This window comes from Ambystoma mexicanum, chromosome 14, assembly GCF_040938575.1.
Source record: "Ambystoma mexicanum isolate Mex_15411 chromosome 14, UKY_AmexF1_1, whole genome shotgun sequence".
Classification (NCBI taxonomy): Eukaryota; Metazoa; Chordata; class Amphibia; order Caudata; family Ambystomatidae; genus Ambystoma; species Ambystoma mexicanum.
The window spans coordinates 667,440,053-667,463,546 of NC_090940.1; the positions used below are offsets into that span (position 1 = coordinate 667,440,053).

The following is a 23,494-nucleotide window of genomic DNA, read 5'->3' on the forward strand; positions in this document are numbered from 1 at the left end:
TTGGGTGGACTACACAGGAAGAGTGAGATAAGTACTGTGAATACGCAGGGTATTGGGTGGACTACACAGGAAATATGAGATAAGTGCTGTGAATATGCAGGGTACTGGGTTGACTATACGGGAAGTGTGAGATAAGTACTGTGAATACGCAGGGTATTGGGTGGACTACACAGGAAGTATAAGATAAGTGCTGTGAATACGCAGGGTACTGGGTGGACTATACGGGAAGTGTGAGATAAGTACTGTGAATACGCAGGGTATTGGGTGAACGCTACGGGAAGTGTGAGATAAGTACTGTGATTATGCAGGGTATTGGGTGGACTATACGGGAAGTGTGAGATAGGTACTGTGCATATGCAGGGTACTGGGTGGACTGTACGGGAAGTCTGGGATAAGTATTGTGGATACACAGGGTATTGGGTGAACTATACGGGAAGTGTGAGATAATTACTGTGAATACGCAGGGCATTGGGTGGACTATACGGGAAGTCTGAGATAAGTACTGTGAATACGCAGAGTATTTGGTGGACTATACTGGAAATGTGAGATAAGTACTGTGAATACGCAGGGTATTGAGTGGACTATACGGGAAGTGTGAGATAAGTACTGCGAATACGCAGGTTATTGGGTGGACTATACGGGAAGTGTGAGATAAGTACTGCGAATACGCAGGGTATTGGGTGGACTATACTGGAAGTGTGAGATAAGTACTGTGAATACGCAGGGTATTGGGTGGACTATACGGGAAGTGTGAGATAAGTACTGCGCATACGCAGGGTATTGGGTGGTCTATACTGGAAGTGTGAGATAAGTACTGCGAATACGCAGGGTATTGGGTGGACTATACTGGAAGTGTGAGATAAGTACTGTGAATACGCAGGGTATTGGGTGGTCTATACTGGAAGTGTGAGATAAGTACTGTGAATACGCAGGGTTTTGGGTGGACTATACTGGAAGTGTGAGATAAGTACTGTGAATACGCAGGGTATTGGGTGGACTATACTGGAAGTGTGAGATCAGTACTGCGAATATGCGGGGTATTGGGTGGACTATACTGGAAGTGTGAGATAAGTACTGCGCATACGCAGGGTATTGGGTGGACTATACGGGAAGTGTAAGATAAGTACTGCGAATATGCGGGGTATTGGGTGGACTATACTGGAAGTGTGAGATAAGTACTGTGAATATGCAGGGTATTGGGTGGACTATACGGGAAGTGTAAGATAAGTACTGCGCATACGCAGGGTATTGGGTGGACTATACTGGAAGTGTGAGATAAGTACTGTGAATACGCAGGGTATTGGGTGGACTATACGGGAAGTGTAAGATAAGTACTGCGCATACGCAGGGTATTGGGTGGACTATACTGGAAGTGTGAGATAAGTACTGTGAATACGCAGGGTATTGGGTGGACTATACGGGAAGTGTAAGATAAGTACTGCGCATACGCAGGGTATTGGGTGGACTATACTGGAAGTGTGAGATAAGTACTGTGAATACGCAGGGTATTGGGTGGACTATACTGGAAGTGTGAGATAAGTACTGCGAATATGCAGGGTATTGGGTGGACTATACGGGAAGTGTGAGATAAGTACTGTGCATACGCAGGGTATTGGGTGGACTATACTGGAAGTGTGAGATAAGTACTGTGAATATGCAGGGTATTGGGTGGACTATACTGGAAGTGTGAGATAAGTACTGTGAATACGCAGGGTATTGGGTGGACTATACTGGAAGTGTGAGATAAGTACTGTGAATACGCAGGGTATTGGGTGGACTATACTGGAAGTGTGAGATAAGTACTGCGAATATGCGGGGTATTGAGTGGACTATACTGGAAGTGTGAGATAAGTACTGCGAATATGCAGGGTATTGGGTGGACTATACTGGAAGTGTGAAATAAGTACTGCGAATACGCAGGGTATTGGGAGGACTATACTGGAAGTGTGAGATAAGTACTGCGAATACGCAGGGTATTCGGTGGACTATACTGGAAGTGTGAGATAAGTACTGCGAATACGCAGGGTACTGGGTGGACTATACGGGAAGTGTGAGATAAGTACTGCGCATACGCAGGGTATTGGGTGGACTATACGGGAAGTGTAAGATAAGACCTGCGAATATGCGGGGTTTTGGGTGGACTATACTGGAAGTGTGAGATAAGTACTGTGAATACGCAGGGTATTGGGTGGACTATACGGGAAGTGTAAGATAAGTACTGCGAATACGCAGGGTACTGGGTGGACTATACGGGAAGTGTGAGATAAGTACTGCGCATACGCAGGGTATTGGGTGGACTATACGGGAAGTGTAAGATAAGTACTGCGAATATGCGGGGTATTGGGTGGACTATACTGGAAGTGTGAGATAAGTACTGTGAATACGCAGGGTATTGGGTGGACTATACGGGAAGTGTAAGATAAGTACTGCGCATCCGCAGGGTATTGGGTGGACTATACTGGAAGTGTGAGATAAGTACTGTGAATATGCAGGGGATTGGGTGGACTATACGGGAAGTGTAAGATAAGTACTGCGCATACGCAGGGTATTGGGTGGACTATACTGGAAGTGTGAGATCAGTACTGCGAATATGCGGGGTATTGGGTGGACTATACTGGAAGAGTGACATAAGTACTGTGAATACGCAGGGTACTGGGTGGACTATACGGGAAGTGTAAGATAAGTACTGCGCATCCGCAGGGTATTGGGTGGACTATACTGGAAGTGTGAGATAAGTACTGTGAATACGCAGGGTATTGGGTGGACTATACGGGAAGTGTAAGATAAGTACTGCGCATACGCAGGGTATTGGGTGGACTATACTGGAAGTGTGAGATCAGTACTGCGAATATGCGGGGTATTGGGTGGACTATACTGGAAGTGTGACATAAGTACTGTGAATACGCAGGGTACTGGGTGGACTATACGGGAAGTGTAAGATAAGTACTGCGCATCCGCAGGGTATTGGGTGGACTATACTGGAAGTGTGAGATAAGTACTGTGAATACGCAGGGTATTGGGTGGACTATACGGGAAGTGTAAGATAAGTACTGCGCATACGCAGGGTATTGGGTGGACTATACTGGAAGTGTGAGATAAGTACTGTGAATACGCGGGGTATTGGGTGGACTATACTGGAAGTGTGAGATAAGTACTGCGAATATGCAGGGTATTGGGTGGACTATACGGGAAGTGTGAGATAAGTACTGTGCATACGCAGGGTATTGGGTGGACTATACTGGAAGTGTGAGATAAGTACTGTGAATATGCAGGGTATTGGGTGGACTATACTGGAAGTGTGAGATAAGTACTGTGAATACGCAGGGTATTGGGTGGACTATACTGGAAGTGTGAGATAAGTACTGTGAATACGCAGGGTATTGGGTGGACTATACTGGAAGTGTGAGATAAGTACTGCGAATATGCGGGGTATTGAGTGGACTATACTGGAAGTGTGAGATAAGTACTGCGAATATGCAGGGTATTGGGTGGACTATACTGGAAGTGTGAAATAAGTACTGCGAATACGCAGGGTATTGGGAGGACTATACTGGAAGTGTGAGATAAGTACTGCGAATACGCAGGGTATTCGGTGGACTATACTGGAAGTGTGAGATAAGTACTGCGAATACGCAGGGTACTGGGTGGACTATACGGGAAGTGTGAGATAAGTACTGCGCATACGCAGGGTATTGGGTGGACTATACGGGAAGTGTAAGATAAGACCTGCGAATATGCGGGGTTTTGGGTGGACTATACTGGAAGTGTGAGATAAGTACTGTGAATACGCAGGGTATTGGGTGGACTATACGGGAAGTGTAAGATAAGTACTGCGAATACGCAGGGTACTGGGTGGACTATACGGGAAGTGTGAGATAAGTACTGCGCATACGCAGGGTATTGGGTGGACTATACGGGAAGTGTAAGATAAGTACTGCGAATATGCGGGGTATTGGGTGGACTATACTGGAAGTGTGAGATAAGTACTGTGAATACGCAGGGTATTGGGTGGACTATACGGGAAGTGTAAGATAAGTACTGCGCATCCGCAGGGTATTGGGTGGACTATACTGGAAGTGTGAGATAAGTACTGTGAATACGCAGGGTATTGGGTGGACTATACGGGAAGTGTAAGATAAGTACTGCGCATACGCAGGGTATTGGGTGGACTATACTGGAAGTGTGAGATCAGTACTGCGAATATGCGGGGTATTGGGTGGACTATACTGGAAGTGTGACATAAGTACTGTGAATACGCAGGGTACTGGGTGGACTATACGGGAAGTGTAAGATAAGTACTGCGCATCCGCAGGGTATTGGGTGGACTATACTGGAAGTGTGAGATAAGTACTGTGAATACGCAGGGTATTGGGTGGACTATACGGGAAGTGTAAGATAAGTACTGCGCATACGCAGGGTATTGGGTGGACTATACTGGAAGTGTGAGATCAGTACTGCGAATATGCGGGGTATTGGGTGGACTATACTGGAAGTGTGACATAAGTACTGTGAATACGCAGGGTACTGGGTGGACTATACGGGAAGTGTAAGATAAGTACTGCGCATCCGCAGGGTATTGGGTGGACTATACTGGAAGTGTGAGATAAGTACTGTGAATACGCAGGGTATTGGGTGGACTATACGGGAAGTGTAAGATAAGTACTGCGCATACGCAGGGTATTGGGTGGACTATACTGGAAGTGTGAGATCAGTACTGCGAATATGCGGGGTATTGGGTGGACTATACTGGAAGTGTGACATAAGTACTGTGAATACGCAGGGTACTGGGTGGACTATACGGGAAGTATGGCGGACATTGCAACATCGCTCATCCCGGGGGCAGAAAGTTGGTTCACAGAGTAAATAGACTGGGTAACATTTTTGACCTTTGCCCTTTTTTATCGGCACTCTAGCACTCGGACATTTGGCCACCTGGCACCTGGCATGGAAACCTTGTGACACAGGAGATGCGAAATAATAGAAAGTCCTGGTGAATGGGGTGCCAGATAATGGCACTATGGGAAGAAGCATGCATTGAGGCTCTTATGCATTATGCAGTGAAATACCTGCCAGTATTGATGCTGTCTATAATGTTACCCTGCCATATGCTAATCTACTCTTATAACCAAAACAGTCTGCGCATTGTGTTTGCAGCCGGCCCCTCTAGGCAGTGTGTTCAACGTGGTCACTGTGAGAAATGCATTATTTTCGTGCAAAGTACTTTGTGAAAAGAAACTGCAACTTGAGCCGAACTGACCTTCTCTTTCCAGAAGATGCAGCCGCACCTGACAGCCCTGATGCAGGAAAGCAAGTCCCCGGGCGGCCCTGCCTTGGAAGAGACATCACCCGTGACCTCCGAGCCCATGGATGTCTCAGCTGAGCCTCCTAAGAGACCCCTTCACAGTCCAGAGGTACAGCACTCACGCCAGCATCCTCTCAGTGCAGGCCACTGCTCCACCCCCCCCCCCCCCTGTGCCCTGTTGTCTGGGTGTAGTTGAGCGGCGTTGTGCCTTGTGTGGGTCCTTGTGCTCACTCCTTGGCTCACCTGATGCTACTGACTTTGTAACACAGGCCCAGTAGAGGAGTTGTGGCCTTCCTGTCCTCACATATTGTGGTGGGAGAGGCCGCAGGGTCCAGCACATGCGTGGCTTTTCATTTTTCTACTATCAATCATGCACGTTTATTTGCCCACCTTATCCCAAAACGGAGCCAAAGCATTTTGTTTAAGGAGCAAAGTCCAGTTTCACTATCTGATGGCGATACCCTTTGCAGTGGTGACAGAGCACGCCCACGTGACTCACATACCTGCAAACATTGCCATGATGGATAGGCATGTGTGGTGCGCCTGCTCCAGTTGCCAAAATCTCGACAGCAAATCACGCCTCTTTTCAGGCGATTCGCTCAGCAGACGGGACTTGGCGGCTACAATCCCCACAGGTGTAAATCCATCGGGGTCCACGTTCCTAGTGATTCCATTAAAAAGAGGGCATTGCAGAGCCAAACTAGTTACTCTTCTGATCCTCACGGTCACATTGGCTCGCGTTCTGCCGCTCCACGGCTTCTCAGCTGGGGCGCATGGAGGCTTGATTGAAGCCTTGCAGAATGCTCTGTTTCTTAGATGCTCTTTTCAGTTCACCCCATTAGTATCTCCCGAGAAAGGCCCCCCATTGCTTCCTCTCAAAGGCTCAATGCCCTCAGTTCTAACATCTGAACTCTGTTCACGACTTCACTCTGCTTTACCAAACCCTCTATCACCCTCCCGCCGACACCTTGAACACTGTCCCAGTCCAGGTCCATTTAAGTACATATGTGTTGTAGCCCATGTGGTGGCTCGTGCCTTTCACCCCTAAATTCATAATCCTGATATGGCAATTCCACTCAAGATGTCCTAACCTTAGCGCAATGCAAGTCATGAAAACAAAGCTTAGTGGTCAGAGACTGGGATGACTCTCGTTGGCAATCTCTCGTCAACGCAACCAGCTTCACCCACTTCCCAATTCCCAACCGTAGGGCCACGTCTGCCTGTTGGTATTGATACTTTTACCCAGTGTTAGGAAAGATTTCTCTTTTGGCAACTTTCCCTCCATAGTTTCTATGGACCGCAATCTTTTTAATTTGTTTTTGAACCTGTTCTGATCTTTTGAGGGGAGGTAAAGCCTTCAGCGTGTCTCCCCTGGCACTTGATCATACTGTCATGGGGAAACTGATCAGTCCTTCAGACTGTCAGTCCTGGGAAACTATGTTTCTGATGCTTGTGGATCTGCTTAGAATCACATGCTGAGCATATATTCCGACATCTAGTGGAAATTGCGGAGTATTGCATCTTTCTTTCAAAGATCGAAAGGGGACATCGACATGAGCATGATTGTAACATTATCCCTAACGTGACGTGTTATGTACCCAAAATCCCTCACGCATCGAGGTCTCACCAGATTGTTTTTTTCCGTCAACCTAGTTGGTCGCTTATGCTGAGCTCGTAAGAGATTTATATTGCTAAATTCGTTCCCACGACCTATGGTCATCTAGTCATCCCTGACAACTTCTGGACGACTGCATTGTGGGTTTCCTGCCGCTGATGACATCTGCAACTGCTCGCCCACTGTTGAACTGCTCGACGACTGTTGACCGCATGGCCTCGGCCCTCTGGCCTGTAGGGAGAGTGGGGCCCTGTGTTTAATTCCTCTCTCTGAGAATGTATTTCCTTTACCCCTCTCTTTCTTATCTTGGTCTGGCTGCTGCAAACATCTGCTATGGACAGGATTCTTTTCAAATGTTGCCAGTCGTGTAACGCCAAATGTCCATGGAAGGACACCCATCGCTGATGCAATCAGTGTCTTCCTCGTGACCACGATTAGCACTCGTGCAAGTCCTGCAAACTATTTCAACTGAAACCGTTGAAAGACAGGCGGTCTAAACGGTGGATGGCCTATGCTACGCAGGCCGAAAATCTTCCCCCCATTAGTCCCCGGCCCCGACAGACAGGCCACTGGCACTGTTATGGGGAAGTCACACCCTGGCAAAAAGGGCACCCAGACACCACTTGTACACAAGCACACAACCCCTAAGGCCTCTTCGACAGAGTTATAGAAGAAACGCAGACCGCCCACAGAACCGCAAAAGTCTTCGACAGTACCTTCCGAACTTCACTGCTCGAGGCCCTCCCTGCAACTACTTTCACGGCATGCGATTGGGCAGCCCTCTGGAACAGGCTTTCCCCCTAAAAGACACACTGTTGTTGACACGCCATCCAAGAGCACACAAGCACCTAAGGACCCGGTGAGTCGCTGACCATGACTGCGCTTTCCGGCACATCGAAACCATCAATACAGCCATCAAAGATTTGCGAAAGCCTTGCGGCTATCATTTAGGCGGCCATGGAGTACAAGGGTACCCCCCTCTCCCAAATAGGACTATTCTGAAGCCTCTGAGCCTCTCTACAGGCCTTATTGGGAAACACTCCCCATTCTGGACAGCCCTTCCCTCCTCCTGACCATTCAGCTTCCTCTCTATGGATCAGGGAAAGGATTGAGCAATATAAGGGCAAAATATCACAGTTCATTGTCTTTTCAGACCAATACATTATACCTAAGAGACCTATGATGTGGACTCCTGTCCCATGCCTTCCAAATTACAGAGACCCCCCACCTCTGCACAGGGACACCAAAAAGACATCTTGGATGTCCCAGATGACTCAACACAGGAGGATTCTTATGAAGAACTTAACGCCTTTGATCAAGACCCAGACTGGCATCAGGATCAGGCAGGGGACCAGGGCCCTTGGCTGACACTGACGCATATCGATGACCCAGACGTCATCTGTCTATATCCCCCTTCTTCTCCACAAAGGGATTTGTCACCTGTTGACGACCAGATGCTGTTCAACTCATTTTAAAAAGAGCAGCCGAACATTTTAAAATTGCACCACCCGAAGCAGCTCCAGACTCAGACTACCTGTAGGATATCCTCAAGGAAAAAACTCCAACTAGCCAAGCCATCCCTTTGCAATATTCCATAAAGAGACGCCTGGCCCCTTCCTTGCTGTCCCCGTCCCTCACACGGGCAGTCAACCACCTGGTTGAGAAATTATTTCACCCATCACCTTCAGACCCCTTCATGTCACACCGGAGTCCTTGTTCGTTACAACCACTCAGAAAAGAGTGGGGGTACCACTGTCCTCAGCAGAATCCCCTCCAGACAAAGACTGCAAAAAGCTTTATGCCCTGGGTAAGTGGGTCACTGCTTCTGCGGCCTACTCCACAAGGATCGCAAATAACACCACGCTCCTGGCGAGTTACAGTGATGTGACACAGGGCCATACAGGGTCTTGAATCCCCGGTCCAGGGTAGTCTGGTTCTTCTCCCAGCCCTGATGCACCAGAACTTTAACTCATTACTCTGTGCAGTTGCAGCTCTAGCTGCAATGGGTGCTACTTCTGGAAGAATCTTGTGTTTAATCCTGGATTGAAGAAAGCTGATATCTACTGGGAAATGTCAGGCCGCCGCCTCCGATTCTGCCTTTCCTGGTGCTGGGGTGGGATGTAGTCACTAACTTTCCCACTGGCTCTAAATGAGATCCTGCTCCCCCTTCACCTATAGCAGGAAGACGCGGTATCTCCCATCACATGCCATTGCTGAGGAGTAAAAAGGTGCATGCTTCCCAGGGGCTCACGGACATGGAGGCTCTGCACCTATAATGCATCTGCACTGGTGTGAAAAAGTCCTTTGATAGAGAAGAGTGGTCGCTGCTACTCCAGCATGTAAGATAATTGAGAGGAAGAGCTAAGCCGCGTGCTCCTAAGAGATGGCAGAGTGTACCTCTAGAATGGCGACCATTGAATGACCTGCTAATACATTGTGTGGAGCATGAACCTGGCATTCTTATGAAGCAGGGAAATGTTCTGTGATATGGCAGGTCAAAGCTGAACTTCTAGCTTACTGAACGCTCTGCAGATCTTCACATATTTCTGTATTCAACATCAAACAAACCTACAACTAAAATAATTGATACACTTGGACATTTCTGGCTCATGTCCTTATAAGCATGTTCAGAAGAATAACAGACATTTCCCCAAAGCATCTGTTACTCCCCCATATGGCTTTCGATGCTTCTACAAAGCTTGAGAGTAAGGAAGACCAGTCATGCCAAAGGCTACTGATTCTGGGGGCGTAATTGGGGGGTGGAAGGGAGTCACTGTCTCACAAGCCAATCTAGTCTTGAGCTTTGAAGAAGAATTGTTTTTCCCCACAGCCACTGTAAATGTCTAATTCTGTTTCGGTCAGTGTTGTGCTCTTCACGCCATTTGGAAACAGGTTTGAGCGTGTTTGTGTTTGTGTAGGCACCTGAGACAAGTCATCGCATATGCCTGGAAAGCAAAGTTGCACAAGAAAATGGAGGAAGTTCATCAAGCAAAGATGAGGAAGACATTGATGCACCTGTAGAAGCGCTTATGGAAAGGTAAGTAATCACAGCTGATGCTTGGGGTCCAATTTATACATAATGTTGTCTTTTGCTGCTTTTCTCTCATAGACGTCTACGGGACATCCCATCTGTTTGCTATTGTCTGCCTCCAGACCTGACTTTGTGGAGGCAGGAAAAGCCTCAGCTTCACTGGTCTTGCTTACACTCACTGATGGGGAGAATGGTCAGTCCTTAAGACTATCACTACTCATCTGTGGAATTCTTGTTTTTTTTAACACTGCACGTATCACCTTACCGTGAAGGGAGGTAGAGGCAATGTGTGTCCCTTTAACTTCTTCTTTTGTGAATTTGATGTTATAGACACAATGGGCCTCATTACACGGTAGGCAGTAAGGGTTTACCGGTACCAGTATTTTACCGGTACCGGTAAATCCTTACGGCCTTACTACGAGGTCCCTTTGCGGGTTGGGGAATTTAACGCCTGCTTTTTGCAGGCGTTAAAAACTAACCCGCAAAGGGACCAGTGGAGCTAATTACGGTACTGCAATTTACGGTACCGTAATTAGCGCCTTCCCCATTCCCATAGAGCCTTATGGGCCAAAAATGGGAATGGGGAAGGGCAATGGTGGAAGGGGGAATTACCGCCCCGCCAACCTTGGAATGGGGCGTTAATTCCCCTTTCCACCAAGGCGGTGCCGGTATTTTACCGGCATGAACCATGGCGCTAATAGCACCTTGGATCACCGCCTTCTGTCTAATGAGGCCAATGTGTTCAGGATGGGCTGGTGGCAGCAGATATTTTTGTACTGAGTTTTTTATTTCTCACATGTGCGCTTTTGAATTTTACCACCTTCTGCCTTATGCCATTTAGACTACCATTCACTCTATAATGACCGTGCCTGGACATTTTAACCTGTCCTTTGGCCAATTTATGCCTTGGCCTCCTTCCTGCCCTCTCAGAATCAGAATTGCCAAATATGGAAATCTGCTTTCACAGGCAAAGTGGCGGCCTGTGTCTGTGACCTGGTGTGGGCATTGGTTCTGTCAGGACCTAGTCCACATCCAAGCTTAAGTGTTTCTGTTGCTAGTCAGATGTGTTGGCCAGAGGCTATCCTTGATTGGACAGCCCCTGCCAGTTTGAATGGGGCAGGTTCTTGCCATTGGTGGGCTAGTCAGATGTGTTGGCCAGAGGCTATCCTTGATTGGACAGCCCCTGCCAGTTTGAATGGTGCAGGTTCTTGCCATTGATGGGCTAGTCAGATGTGTTGTCCAGAGGCTATCCGTGATTGGACAGCCTCTGCCAGTTTAAATGGTGCAGGTTCTTGCCATTGATGGGCTAGTCAGATGTGTTGGCCAGAGGCTGTGATTGGACAGCCTCTACCAGTTTGAATGGGACAGGTTCTTGCCATTGGTGGGCTAGTCAGATGTGTTGGCAAGAGGCTATCCTTGATTAGATAGCCTCTGTCAATTTGAATGGTATAGGTTCTTGCCATTGGTGGGCTAGTCAGATGTGTTGGCCAGAGGCTTTCCGTGATTGGACAGCCTCTACCAGTTTGAATGGGGCAGGTTCTTGCCATTGGTGGGCTAGTCAGATGTGTTGGCAAGAGGCTATCCTTGATTGGACAGCCCCTGCCAGTTTGAATGGTGCAGGTTCTTGCCATTGATGGGCTAGTCAGATGTGTTGTCCAGAGGCTATCCGTGATTGGACAGCCTCTGCCAGTTTAAATGGTGCAGGTTCTTGCCATTGATGGGCTAGTCAGATGTGTTGGCCAGAGGCTGTGATTGGACAGCCTCTACCAGTTTGAATGGGGCAGGTTCTTGCCATTGGTGGGCTAGTCAGATGTGTTGGCAAGAGGCTATCCTTGATTAGATAGCCTCTGTCAATTTGAATGGTATAGGTTCTTGCCATTGGTGGGCTAGTCAGATGTGTTGGCCAGAGGCTGTCCGTGATTGGGCAGCCTCTGTCAGTTTGAATGGGGCAGGTTCTTGCCATTGGTGGGCTAGTCAGATGTGTTGGCCAGAGGCTGTCCGTGATTGGGCAGCCTCTGTCAGTTTGAATGGGGCAGGTTCTTGCCATTGGTGGGCTAGTCAGATGTGTTGGCCAGAGGCTGTCCGTGATTGGGCAGCCTCTGTCAGTTTGAATGGGGCAGGTTCTTGCCATTGATGGGTTAGTCAGATGTGTTGGCCAGAGGCTGTGATTGGACAGCCTCTGTCAGTTTGAATGGGGCAGGTTCTTGCCATTGATGGGCTAATCAGATGTGTTGGCCAGAGGCTGTCCGTGATTGGGCAGCCTCTGTCAGTTTGAATGGGGCAGGTTCTTGCCATTGGTGGGCTAGTCAGATGTGTTGGCCAGAGGCTGTGATTGGACAGCCTCTGTCAGTTTGAATGGGGCAGGTTCTTGCCATTGATGGGCTAGTCAGATGTGTTGGCCAGAGGCTGTCCGTGATTGGGCAGCCTCTGTCAGTTTGAATGGGGCAGGTTCTTGCCATTGGTGGGCTAGTCAGATGTGTTGGCCAGAGGCTGTCCGTGATTGGGCAGCCTCTGTCAGTTTGAATGGCGCAGGTTCTTGCCATTGGTGGGCTTGGGGATGACTCCATTCCAAATCCTGGATAAAAGAAGGACTCCTGCAGCCATTTGAAAGATCATCCTCAAGGAGGGTGAGTTTGACTAAGATCAGAGGTGGTCTGGGCAAGGATGCCCTCCCCCTCTGTCCCCCCCTGGGCTTTCCCTAGAGAGGAGGGATTGGGAAAGCAACTTGTAAGAACTTTACTTACCTTTTTATTCAACGTCTGGAACATTTAATCACACACATTGGCTTTGGTAACTCTTGTTTGTGAATCACATAGTAAACACTCCTGCAAAGTGCATATTGCGGAACTAGTGACTTTTGGACACTAGGTGCCAATTCATAGCAGGGCTTATGAAGAGTTTGGGACTGTGTCCTAGGCTTATCTGTGTGTGCGCTCCCTTTTTTCTATCAATTTACTTACTTGCCTGCAGCTGGTGCTAAACTGCTGTTTGATCTGTTTCCCACTTGCTTTAACATACACAGTTACTTAAAGTATTGCTCTTACCATTGCTTTACTATCTACACCCAAAAGCTCAACTTTCTCACTCCTGATTATATTTTTTAAACTTTGGACTCAGTGATGAGCAGCATTGCAGTCTTGTTTGCTGCAGTCTCTGTGAAAGGCATTGCTTCCAATTCTGAGGTTTGAGTTGGGATGTCTCCTGAGATGATGACAACATGTGATCAAACAGACGGCATCACTTTACCGACATGTATGTTTTCTTTGGAATAGTAACAACTGTGTGTGTACGAAATCGCATTCAAATAAAGATACTTTCATTGGGAAAAAAGTTTGAAGACCAGATTTGATAAAAGTACGATTGTGTGACGCGCTGTGTGAGGGGGGCGTAATCATTATGCTGATGACTTCTGGAAGATAAAACATCTCTTTACTGTCCTAGGCGCGATTCACACAAGCATCAGCTGGATCTCCATATGAAAAGCATCCGACAGATCGTGAGCCCGGATTTCACAGAAGAAACTCAGACTGTGTCGTATCTTCAAGGCAAACTGAATGAACTGCAGGTAACATAGTCCGCGTTCATGGTGATACATAGATTTGCATTAAACCTCGTCCTGAAGAAGCTCAACACCTGCTTATGCATCATTAGCTGCATAGTTTCAAGACACTCCCTTTTGTAACTAGGATCTCCAGATGGACGCTGATAGCGAGTGGAAACAGTTTGAAGCCACGTCCCGCGTGATCGAGAAGCACGTGGACGAGGCGGAGAGGACGCGGATCTTTGAGGAGCGAGACGGCCTGGAGAGAGAATGGAGTGAAGTTCAGGCACTTATAACTACCAGGTACTTTGAAACTTCAATCTTGAACAATGTTCTTACATGAACCGAAGGAACTGCTCCTGCTTGCAGTTCATCGCATTGGTAATCCTTTGGGTATCACTCTTTTGACGTCTTTGGTTGTATCGTGCAGTGCGAACCGCGCAAGCGTCAGATAAGTTAGTAGTTACTGCAGCTTGATAGAAAATGTGTATCTCACTGTAAGGACTTGACCTTCTTCTCAAAATGTTATACAGAGTAACACAGGGTACCCCAAGAAGACTCCTTGAAGAGAATGGCTTTTGTATGTTGGCCAGTGGTCATGTGGGTATCGCGCATTGCAAGTGGTCCTTGGGTAGTTTGCAGGGTTATGTGTGATCGACTATTCCTAGGATTCTAATTATTGTCTTTCCAGCCAGGAATCTTAGTGGCATTCGTTGTAATGATCTGTGCTGTTAATGCTGAGGTCTGGGGTGGATGCCAAGACTTTTGTGAATGAATTTTTCACTTTGAATGCCTTTAATTTAAGCAATAGCTTCTGCATTACCTCTGTAGTGCACCAATGTTTATTGCAGCTGGTTCTGTGTGTGGGGTTAAAAGTCCTAAACTGAACCCTTGCTTAGCACTCCATGTACCTCTCCTTGTTCCCTAACTGGTTTACCAGTGCTTTCTTTGATTTGGCACATCAGCGAGGCAACTCTGAGATGTCCCCTCCGAGAGACCCCAAGCCCCTCAGGTTTAGAGCTTTTCCATGGCACTCTGTTCTCTGCGCGAGTAACATCACACGGTTAGCCGTGTTGGCTCTACCAGTTGGCGGTCCTTTACCCTTTTGAGATTCAAGTAGGGCACCGCCTGTAGTTCTGTGGGATTGCTGTAGAGGGCATCCATGTGTAAAATCCAGCACCAAGTCACACGGTTAAACCTTTTTCCCTCTGAGAGGATAAAAGTGATGTGGAGGTACCCATATTTCAGGGGTCTGCAGCCTTTGCCTCTCCATATGTGCTGCACTACAACTCCCATAAGCCATAGCCAGCATAGTCAATAGTGAGGGATCCTGGGGGTCGTAGTCCGAAACCTCTGGCGAGCCTCATGTTGCAGACCTCTGCCATATGCAGTCCTAATCTCTGCCTGCCTTAGAAAGTGAGTAGCACGTGTCTAAATCAGGATAATGTGTGGCTGCTTTATGAATGAATGTCTGGAATCGTAACTGAAGATGAAAGTCCATGAAGAAGCCCTGGAATTGAAAGTGACCTCCTCCCCCGCGCCCCCAGTGATTGGGTGGCTGCCACACATTTTTCAAAGAGATTGATTGATTGATTGTTTATTTATCATGCGCTTGTACACAAGTGTTTCAAAGCGCAACCATGCATGACATAGAGAAGACAAGAGAAACGATCTTACTAGGCATGGTACATTCAGATTATGCAGGTGAACAGAAAAGGAAGTGCATGGGGGTGGGGGTGCAATAGGGACAAGTGCATCCAGTCCTGTGAGAATATGGGTTAAGTGCAGAGAGATACCGCTCTCATGGGTCGTAACCTAAGTGCAGTAGTGCAGCAGCAAGTGCAAGGGCCGGGGGCAAGTGCAGGGAACTAGCAAGGATGCTTGGGACCTGTGAGGCTCTGAAGGTGCACTAGGCAGCCAGTCAGCGAAACTGAGCAGAAGTAGAGGAGAGAGAGCGACAGAGCAGAAAGAGGTGGTTAGCAGGGGAGAGGGAGAGAGAAGGAGGAGGCAAAGAGGAAAGTCTTGAGGAGTTTCCAGAATTTAAGGAAATCTGGCTCAAGACGGAGAGAGGCAGGGAGGCTGTTCCAGAGGGAGGCACCTGCAGAGGATAAAGATCTCCCCCCAAGTGTCTGCTTGGAGAGGCGGCTCACCCGCGGAGAGTTGGAGGAAGATGAGCGGAGGGCTCAGGAAGGCGAGTATTTAGGAAGAGAGCACTGTAGATAAAGTGGACCCAAGCCCCAGAAAGCCTTGTGGACAATGCAAAGGGTCTTGAACTTAATCCTTGCAGCCACGGGGAGCCAGTGGGTGGATTTCAGCGCCAGAGAGATCGCCTATCTGTGTGGGCATTTCCTTATTGAAAGTTGTATTTCATTCTATATCTGGAACCGCTCTTCTTCCCTCATTACGGCTGCCTGCGACTACTCAGCCAACGCTACCACTAGGTGAGCCAGGGAAAGCTTGCGGGAAACCCTGTTGCTTAGCTGTGGGTTTGTGCCTCTGAGAAACTGTTGTGACAACGTGGTACAGTACATCGTTATTATTGCTGGAGTTGCCGGAACTGTTTCATAACTGTATGATATTAAAATGCTTTCATATTTTGAAAGCAAAATCCAAAATATGTACATGGGCGACTGGAGGCGGGCTAGATGCATTTACTGATATCCCCTTTGTACAAGGATCCACGTACACTTATTGGGGAAAAACACATTTTGAAAATCAGTTGGGGGCAGGATTACAGATGACAGGAGTGTGATGAAGAATTGCCCCCAAAGTTACATTACAGTGTGCTTTGCATGTTCTACCCACACCATCTCTGAACAACTGTTGTTAGAGGTGCCATTTAAGCAACCCCTGTGGCCCAGAAGGTCAGGCGCCGGTAAAATGTAAGTTGGGAGAGATAGAGTGGCTAGCGAAGTTCAGGATTTGTCTTAGGGGACACAGGAGTATTCGAGTTTGCTGAGCACAAGGTGTATTTTAGAGTTTTTGTAGAGCGATGAGTAAGAAATTGACACATTTTCCATATGTTGTGAAGGTTAATAGAAGCAGCAAAGTCAGTGTCAGTGATGAATTGTTGGAGTGTAAAGGAGGATCCCAAGTTGTGAGTCGCAGGGTCTACACTGACACATACTGTGATCTGTGAACAGATGGAGCAAACCTCTGAGAATTACACGGTGAAGTAGGTTTATATGTGGTTTTCATAAACCATTGCTCGGTAGTTCTGTAGACACCAGGCCGTATTTCCTAACCCCACATGTTTGGCATTCATAATACCTGCCACACTGCAACATTACAATCACAAATATTATCCTGTTATCCTTTAGAAGGTCTCTTTCCTGTGATCTGCAGCCAGTCAATGTGAAACGTAAACTCTACCAAGTCCACTCTTGATAGATCGAAAAGGGAATTTCGAGCTTACCCTCATTGACTGTCACCCCAACCATTCTCACCGGATACAGCACACCCTAAACTCACTCCTCACTCCTCCTAAGTCTATGACTATGAACTCCACTCTCACAGCTAATGGCCTAGCTGAATACTTTGCTGCAAAAATGTCCTAAATTAGAGACTCTCTCCGGGCCTTTGTCACACTCCCTCCTCCTACATTTTACACTCTGCCTACTCTACCATCATCTTCTGCCTCTATCTCCCACTTTAGTCACACTACAACTGGTAAGTCCTATCTCTACTGATGGCGGCTAACCCCTCTTGTGCCCCATCAGACCCTCTTACTCCTGAGCTAATCAAGCCTATTGCCCCTTTAGTGGCCTCTCACCTCGTTGGACTCTTCAACCTGTCCTTTGCCTCTGATTGTTTTCAAAACAGCCATGGCCAACCCTCTGCTAAAAAAGCAAGGGGCTGACCCAAACCTACCAGCTAACTTATGCCCGGGGTCTCTCCTTACACGCTACTCTAAAGTGCTTGAAAGGGTTGTGTTCAAACATCATATCAATTTCATAGATATCCAAAACCTTCAAGACTCCCTACAAGCAGGTTTCCACTCCTGTCACTCCACAGAAACTGCTCTCATGAATGTGTCCAACTTCATCACCTCTGCTAAGCACTCCAACCTTTCATCTATCCTAATGTTCCTTGACCTGTCTGCTGCCTTTGACACTGTTGATCACTCTGAACTCCTTAATACTCTCTTTTAACTTGGGATTCGCAATCAAACCCTTTCCTGGATTGAACCCTACCTTATGTGAAGAATCCTGTGGATCCCTTTACGGAAACCCTCCCTAAAGTCTCCTCCCATGTAGCCAGAGGAAGGCAGACGATTCCTGATCCCAACCCTGGGGGTGGTGTACTGCAGGTGGATCACCTAGGTGGGGACAGGGCCCAGGGTAGTGAGGAGAGTCAGTTGGGTGAGACACTGTATTTCTCCTCTAACAGGGGGACTCTTACCACTGTGCCATGTGAGGTTATGGCTTATTGTCATTTTAATGTCTCTCAACCTCCTATTAAATAATCTAAGGTGGTAAAACCTAAGGTTTTAACACCAAAGCATACTATACCAAAAAACAAGAATCTTTTTGGTTCCTAAAATCAAATGCCCTCTTGAATGCCAAGGGTACGCTACAAGGAATGGCAGAATTGTTGTCTTCTCTAAACCATCTTTCTCTATCAAAGTTAAAACCTACAGCCCCTCTGTTAAAATCACTAAGGGAATTCAACCTACCCTTAAAATGATTCAAGAAGTGGAAAAACTTCACTTTGAAGAAGTAAACTACATGTCCCAGAATCCCTTAGTGGCTGAGACAAAGACGAGGATTGAAGAAGCATGTAGATGTAGAAGTCAGGCAATTAGCCCTCCCACCCTTTACAAGGGTCAGGCAATTGACACTGATGGTTCTCACCTGAACTCAATTGCCAAACATGTGAGGCATTAAGGCAGCAGCAGGAGAGGAGAGAAGGAAAGAGCTAGAACAGGAGTTGGAGGGCTGGCAGTAGAAGCAGTAGCAGCAGAGCATGAGGCTGATAATGCACGAGGAAATGTGATCACTGAAAGGACGCCGAAGCTTGGAGACAGCAGATTTCACCTGCAAGTTCTGAGAGGGTTCTGTGGTCTCAAACCCTGCACTGCCATTGCAGCACTGAGGAAGACGTGCAGAGAGTGGAAGTTTTTGGAGGTGCGCCTAGTTGCTGTAATTGCAGCGCTGTGACCGCGCAGAAGCCCGAGCCCTGTAGCAGAATGCAAGCTGAGGGACAGAGGAATGAAGAAGACTACCAATTAGCCTGGCTGGACCTGAGACACCCGTGCCTCAGAAGGGTGTGTGGGTTCCAAGTGTGCCCAAAGCAGTAGTAGCAATAGAAGAAGTCGGGAACATGAACCATCCGCAACAGCATTGTTCCTACAGCCGGTGAGTGAAGACCGTCGTTCAGGTTCACTCAGAAAGCCTTGCCGGTAACTGTTACCAGCTCAAAAGTAACTCACGTAAGTGAAGAAGCGAGCATAAACTGTAATTGTGAAAAGCATTTCTAACAATGGAAAATGTAACACGCGCACTAATAGTGAGAGACGTAGTGTTCTAAAGAGGGAACGCCTGCTAAAACATTCTGAAAAACCTGACGTTGACTTTCACAGAAGTTACAAGTGAATACAGCATCAAAGGAAGGTCGCGTGTGGCCCATTGTGTATCCGGAAAGCAGTTTGAAAGCTTCCCCCTGATATTAAGTGGGAATACAATCTCTTAGAGTTATTTAAGGTTAAAGATCTACCTTAAGTAGGGGTTGCGTGCGCCTAAATCTGTTTTTCCTTTGAAGACTGAACCTTGTAGTATGAAGAACAATTATTCTTTATATCCAGAAGTTGTACTGACAAGAACAACAAGCATTACCCTAACCCAAGAGGCAACCCCTTTTTGTAGTGAAGCAAGTCATATTTAGATCTCTCCCCCGATCTGCTAGGTTGTTAAAGGTCCAGTGTCCTCTGATACAAGTGTGGCATTGTTACCTGAAGCTGGAAGAGTGGCAATACAGCTTCTTGGTAGCTACTGGATCCAAGAACATGTGAACAAAGCTGGGGAAGAGAGCTGGGTTATTGTAAAGAAGATTGAGAAGATGATCTGTAATGCTGAGACTGCTGAAGTGGAGAGAAAGTCAGTCTTGAGGCAAAGGCCGGTTATACTTGTGACAGTAAGGCAGACCGAAGAGGCAAAGAGGCTGCCCTTTTCTTGGAGCATAGGAAAGAAGAGTGCCTTGCCTACCTGTAGAGGTTGAAGTGTCTTCTCTTTATTTGCCTAAAGATTCTGAAGTATAAAGTTGAAGCAGAAGTACCTGAACTGTAGTGGTGTATACAACTGTCGGTGGATATTACATTGAAGTTGGCTGAAGTAGTGGTGCACTGGGGAACAATGGAGACTGTTCCCACAGTAACAGTTTTAGAAGGGTGGTTGTCAAGAGGAAAGCAACACCCTAGGAAGGAGCATCCTGACAATTATACCAAATACACTGCAGAGGTCATAACCAATTATAAAGTTGTAGAAGAAGAAGTTGTTAACCTGTTCTTGGAATTGTGGCAAAATAATCTTGGAAGGGAGACATCCAGGATTACCATTCGTGCTATTTCCGTGGCAGGAATTGGAAGGGGATCTTTTCAACTGAAAGCTGAAGAACTACTACCAGTGGATATTTGTTTGATGAACTTTTGTTTTAACTTGGAACTTACAAAAACTGGTTTAAGACTTGTCTTTCTCTTGAACATTTTGAATAACTAATAAGAACTGGTTCAAGGCATTTCTTTCCCTTTGAACATTTTGGGAAATTGACTTTGGAAAACCCTGGGCAAGTGATGAGCCAGTTTGTCTATTTTAGGAGTGGTTCCCTTAGTCTTTAGACTAGGTATGGCATTCTCTGATAGAGTAGGCTTGATTATCACATTTTTACTTTGATAAAATATCTGATCTTCAGAAAACTACAAGCAGTTGTCTGCCTCGCATTACTGACCCCTCACACTTGCACCTCGTCAGTTCTCTGTCCCCTGGAGCAACAATACCTCTCAACTCACTCCTCTAACTGTTGGTGTTCCACTGGGCTCTATCTTGGGTCTGCTCCCCTTTACACTCTACACCTCTGCTCTTGGGACACTCAACTCCCCCTTTGGGTTCTCGTACCAACTCTTTGTGGCCGACACCCAAATCTTCTTCTCTTTTCCTGAACTCTCCTATGATCTCTCTATCAACATTTCCATGTGTCTCTCTGCCATTAAATATTGGATGGCTTTGCACTCTCTGATGTTAAACTCTGCTAAAACAGAGGTGCTCTTCTTCCCTGCCAATATCTCTCTCTCAACTACTCTTCCTCTGCCTATCCAGTTCCCACCTGACACTCTGCCCTACTCTTCTTCAGCTAGAAACCTTGGCATCATCTATGACCCTTCTCACACCTCTTTACTTTCATCTCCAAAACTGCAACAGCCGCTCACATCAGCCTCCTAAATATTAGGAAAGTCAGGCACCTCCTTCATTTCAACACCGCCAAACATCTCAGAACCACTCTTGTCTTCTCTAAACTGGGCTACTGTGCCATCATCCTCTTTGGTCTCCCCAACTATGCTTTCTGGCCTCTCATTAACTTTGCTACCAGTACTTCCTTTGAACTCCCTCACCTCACACCTCCTTCCTCATACCATCACCAGGCTGGGTGACTAATGATGCAAAACAGGGCCAAATAAAAATGTCTTCTCCTGGTTCACAAATATATCCATTGTAAGGCACCACTGTATAACTCCTCCTCTGCCCAACTCCACACACCTTCTTGTAATCTCTGCTCTACCTCCTCGACTACCCTTGTGGCTTTCAGCCTCCCCGATTTTCCTCTCAAATCCACTCTTACTCTCTTCTTGCTCCACTTGCATGGAATTCTCTCCCACCGGACATCCGTTAAACAGTCCACATGGATTTGTTAAAAGCCTAACTCATCGCCTCCGAGTTACCCTCTTAACCTACATCTCATCCGCCAGCTAGCTAACATTTCTCCCTCGCCTCTAACCTGCCTCTGTCCGTCACTTCCTCTGCCTCCATTCTAGCATTTCACCCATCATGGTCACATTCGAGCACAGCTGGCCGTACCGCCTATCTGCACTTAAAATTGTCCAATGTTGGTTGTCCTTAATCTATTCATGTCCACTTATGCATTGTCCCCGGTGACTGTTCCATTGACTTCCCTCCACAACCTGGTCAGAAAGTCCCTCAAACTCACCCCACTGTAAGAAGCTCACCGCTTTCTATTAAATCGGATTTCTTATCTATTGTGCGTTCTTTTGTGATCAAAAGAGCATTGCTCCTCCCTCTACATACATAAATAAATAAGTAAAGTGGTATCCCACTTGAATACAATGCTTTAATCGGTTTAGATTTGATGCATTGGAACAAACTCAATTGCATGCTTCTGCTGAGAATTGCCAACATTGCACGCCACAGGGGACCACATGACATGTATGAATAATACAAACCTGGGGGCTAGTCAGTCATGGGTGCAGAGTAAGCCTACATACCTGTTTTCAGAGCAGGTGTAGGGCAATTGGGTGCCCTTGTGAAGGCTTCGTCTGCTGTAGAGTGTTCTGCCCAATTCATTGTCCTCATAATCATCTGCTTTATGTTTCTTTCTTTAGAATGAAATCATTGGCGGTGGCTTTGGCGATCCTTCTGCCAATCGAACAGGAGGTGTCTCTTCTTTGTGAGTCGAATCAGGAGCAGCCACAAGAAAAAGAAGTTGAGGAATTTACTCTCAAGGAGATTGATGCCATTTTCCAAGAGATCCAGGTAAGGCGGAGTCACGCGCTGCAGGTAATCAACTTTTGACACAGACTCGTAGCTTTACAGATGATGGAATTGGCATTTGTTTTATAGAGTCATGAAACTTTCACAGATGGTCTTAAGAATTTCAAGAGTCCGGTAGATGGTTCAAGGGTTTTTATTAACAGCACTTTAACATTTTCTTTATAAGGTATTTTAAACTGCAGACCAATTTGTTAACCCCTATAGCTCGGTTATCCCCCCTACAGCAGGAGGACCTGAAGGGCAAAGCCTTATCTATCAAGCTCCCTCCAGGGCTTCCTAGGGACTTCCTACTCTACTAGCCCCCCACAATGGTTTCAAGGCTTCCTAGGGACTCCCTACTCTACTAGCGCCCCACGATGGTTTCAAGGCTTCCTAGGAACTCCCTACTCTACTAGCCCCCACAATGGTTTCAAGGCTTCCTAGGGACTCCCTGATGTACTAGCCCCCCACGATGGTTTCAATGATGGTCCAGCTGGTTCCTGTATTCTCTTAGTCACTCTTCCTTTCTCTCGCTACCTTTCAATTCTTTCCCTGATCATAAGCCTCCTCGCTCTCTACACCCCTTCCTCCTCCTACTCCCTTAGGTCTTCTCACTCCTTCTCCCTCCGGTCATCTGCCTCCCTCTCCTCTCTCCTCCCTTCTCTTTCCTCCTCTGTCCCACCGATCTTCTAACACTCGTCCCCCTTCTTTCTCTATTACTTCCCTTCTCCACCAACCGTTCTCTCTACAATTCCTTCCTCCCTCTCACTCTCCATACCACTCTCCTCTCTCTTCACTTTCACTCTCACCCTATACCTGTAATTCCTCTTGCACCCCCTACACTACCACTCACACGCAATACCTCAATTTATCCAAATCCTCCCTAGGTTCTGCTCCACCTCCCAACCTCCTCCTTGTCGCACGTCCACCTTCGAATCTGCTGACTTGACTGGAATCAAAGGTTCCCGTTGTCGTGTGCCTATGGGACTTTTATACCTGTGGCGTCCTCCCCTCCACCCTCCATTGTGTTGGTGTCTCACCTGACTCTGGGACCCAATCTAAACCTGTTCTTTTTGTGCACAGCATATCTAACAGCCTGGGTTGTTTGTCCCTCTTCATGTTGGTTTGACGTTCCGTTCGCTTTGAGGCAGGGTGATATCTCTCTTCTATGTTTGTCACACGTAGGAGTGTCAGTTTCTGTATTGGAGTTGCTGGCTTCCTTCAGCTGTATGCTGGACTTGCCGGTACC

The 23,494-nt window shown here is 47.1% G+C and overlaps 1 protein-coding gene across 8 annotated transcripts in view; it reads left to right on the plus strand.

Moving 5' to 3' along the window:
• SYNE2 (spectrin repeat containing nuclear envelope protein 2) overlaps positions 1 to 23,494 on the plus strand; it is a 1,840,150-nt gene that overhangs the window by 368,140 nt on the left and 1,448,516 nt on the right. For 7 of the 8 annotated variants that reach the window (XM_069638223.1, XM_069638224.1, XM_069638227.1 and 4 more), the window contains exons 18-22: positions 5,271 to 5,411; positions 9,836 to 9,954; positions 13,390 to 13,513; positions 13,635 to 13,792; positions 22,098 to 22,248. In XM_069638223.1, the coding sequence (XP_069494324.1) occupies positions 5,271 to 5,411; positions 9,836 to 9,954; positions 13,390 to 13,513; positions 13,635 to 13,792; positions 22,098 to 22,248 (693 nt within the window). The remainder of the gene's footprint in view (positions 1 to 5,270; positions 5,412 to 9,835; positions 9,955 to 13,389; positions 13,514 to 13,634; positions 13,793 to 22,097; positions 22,249 to 23,494) is intronic. The other variant, XM_069638226.1, reaches the window with a different exon arrangement.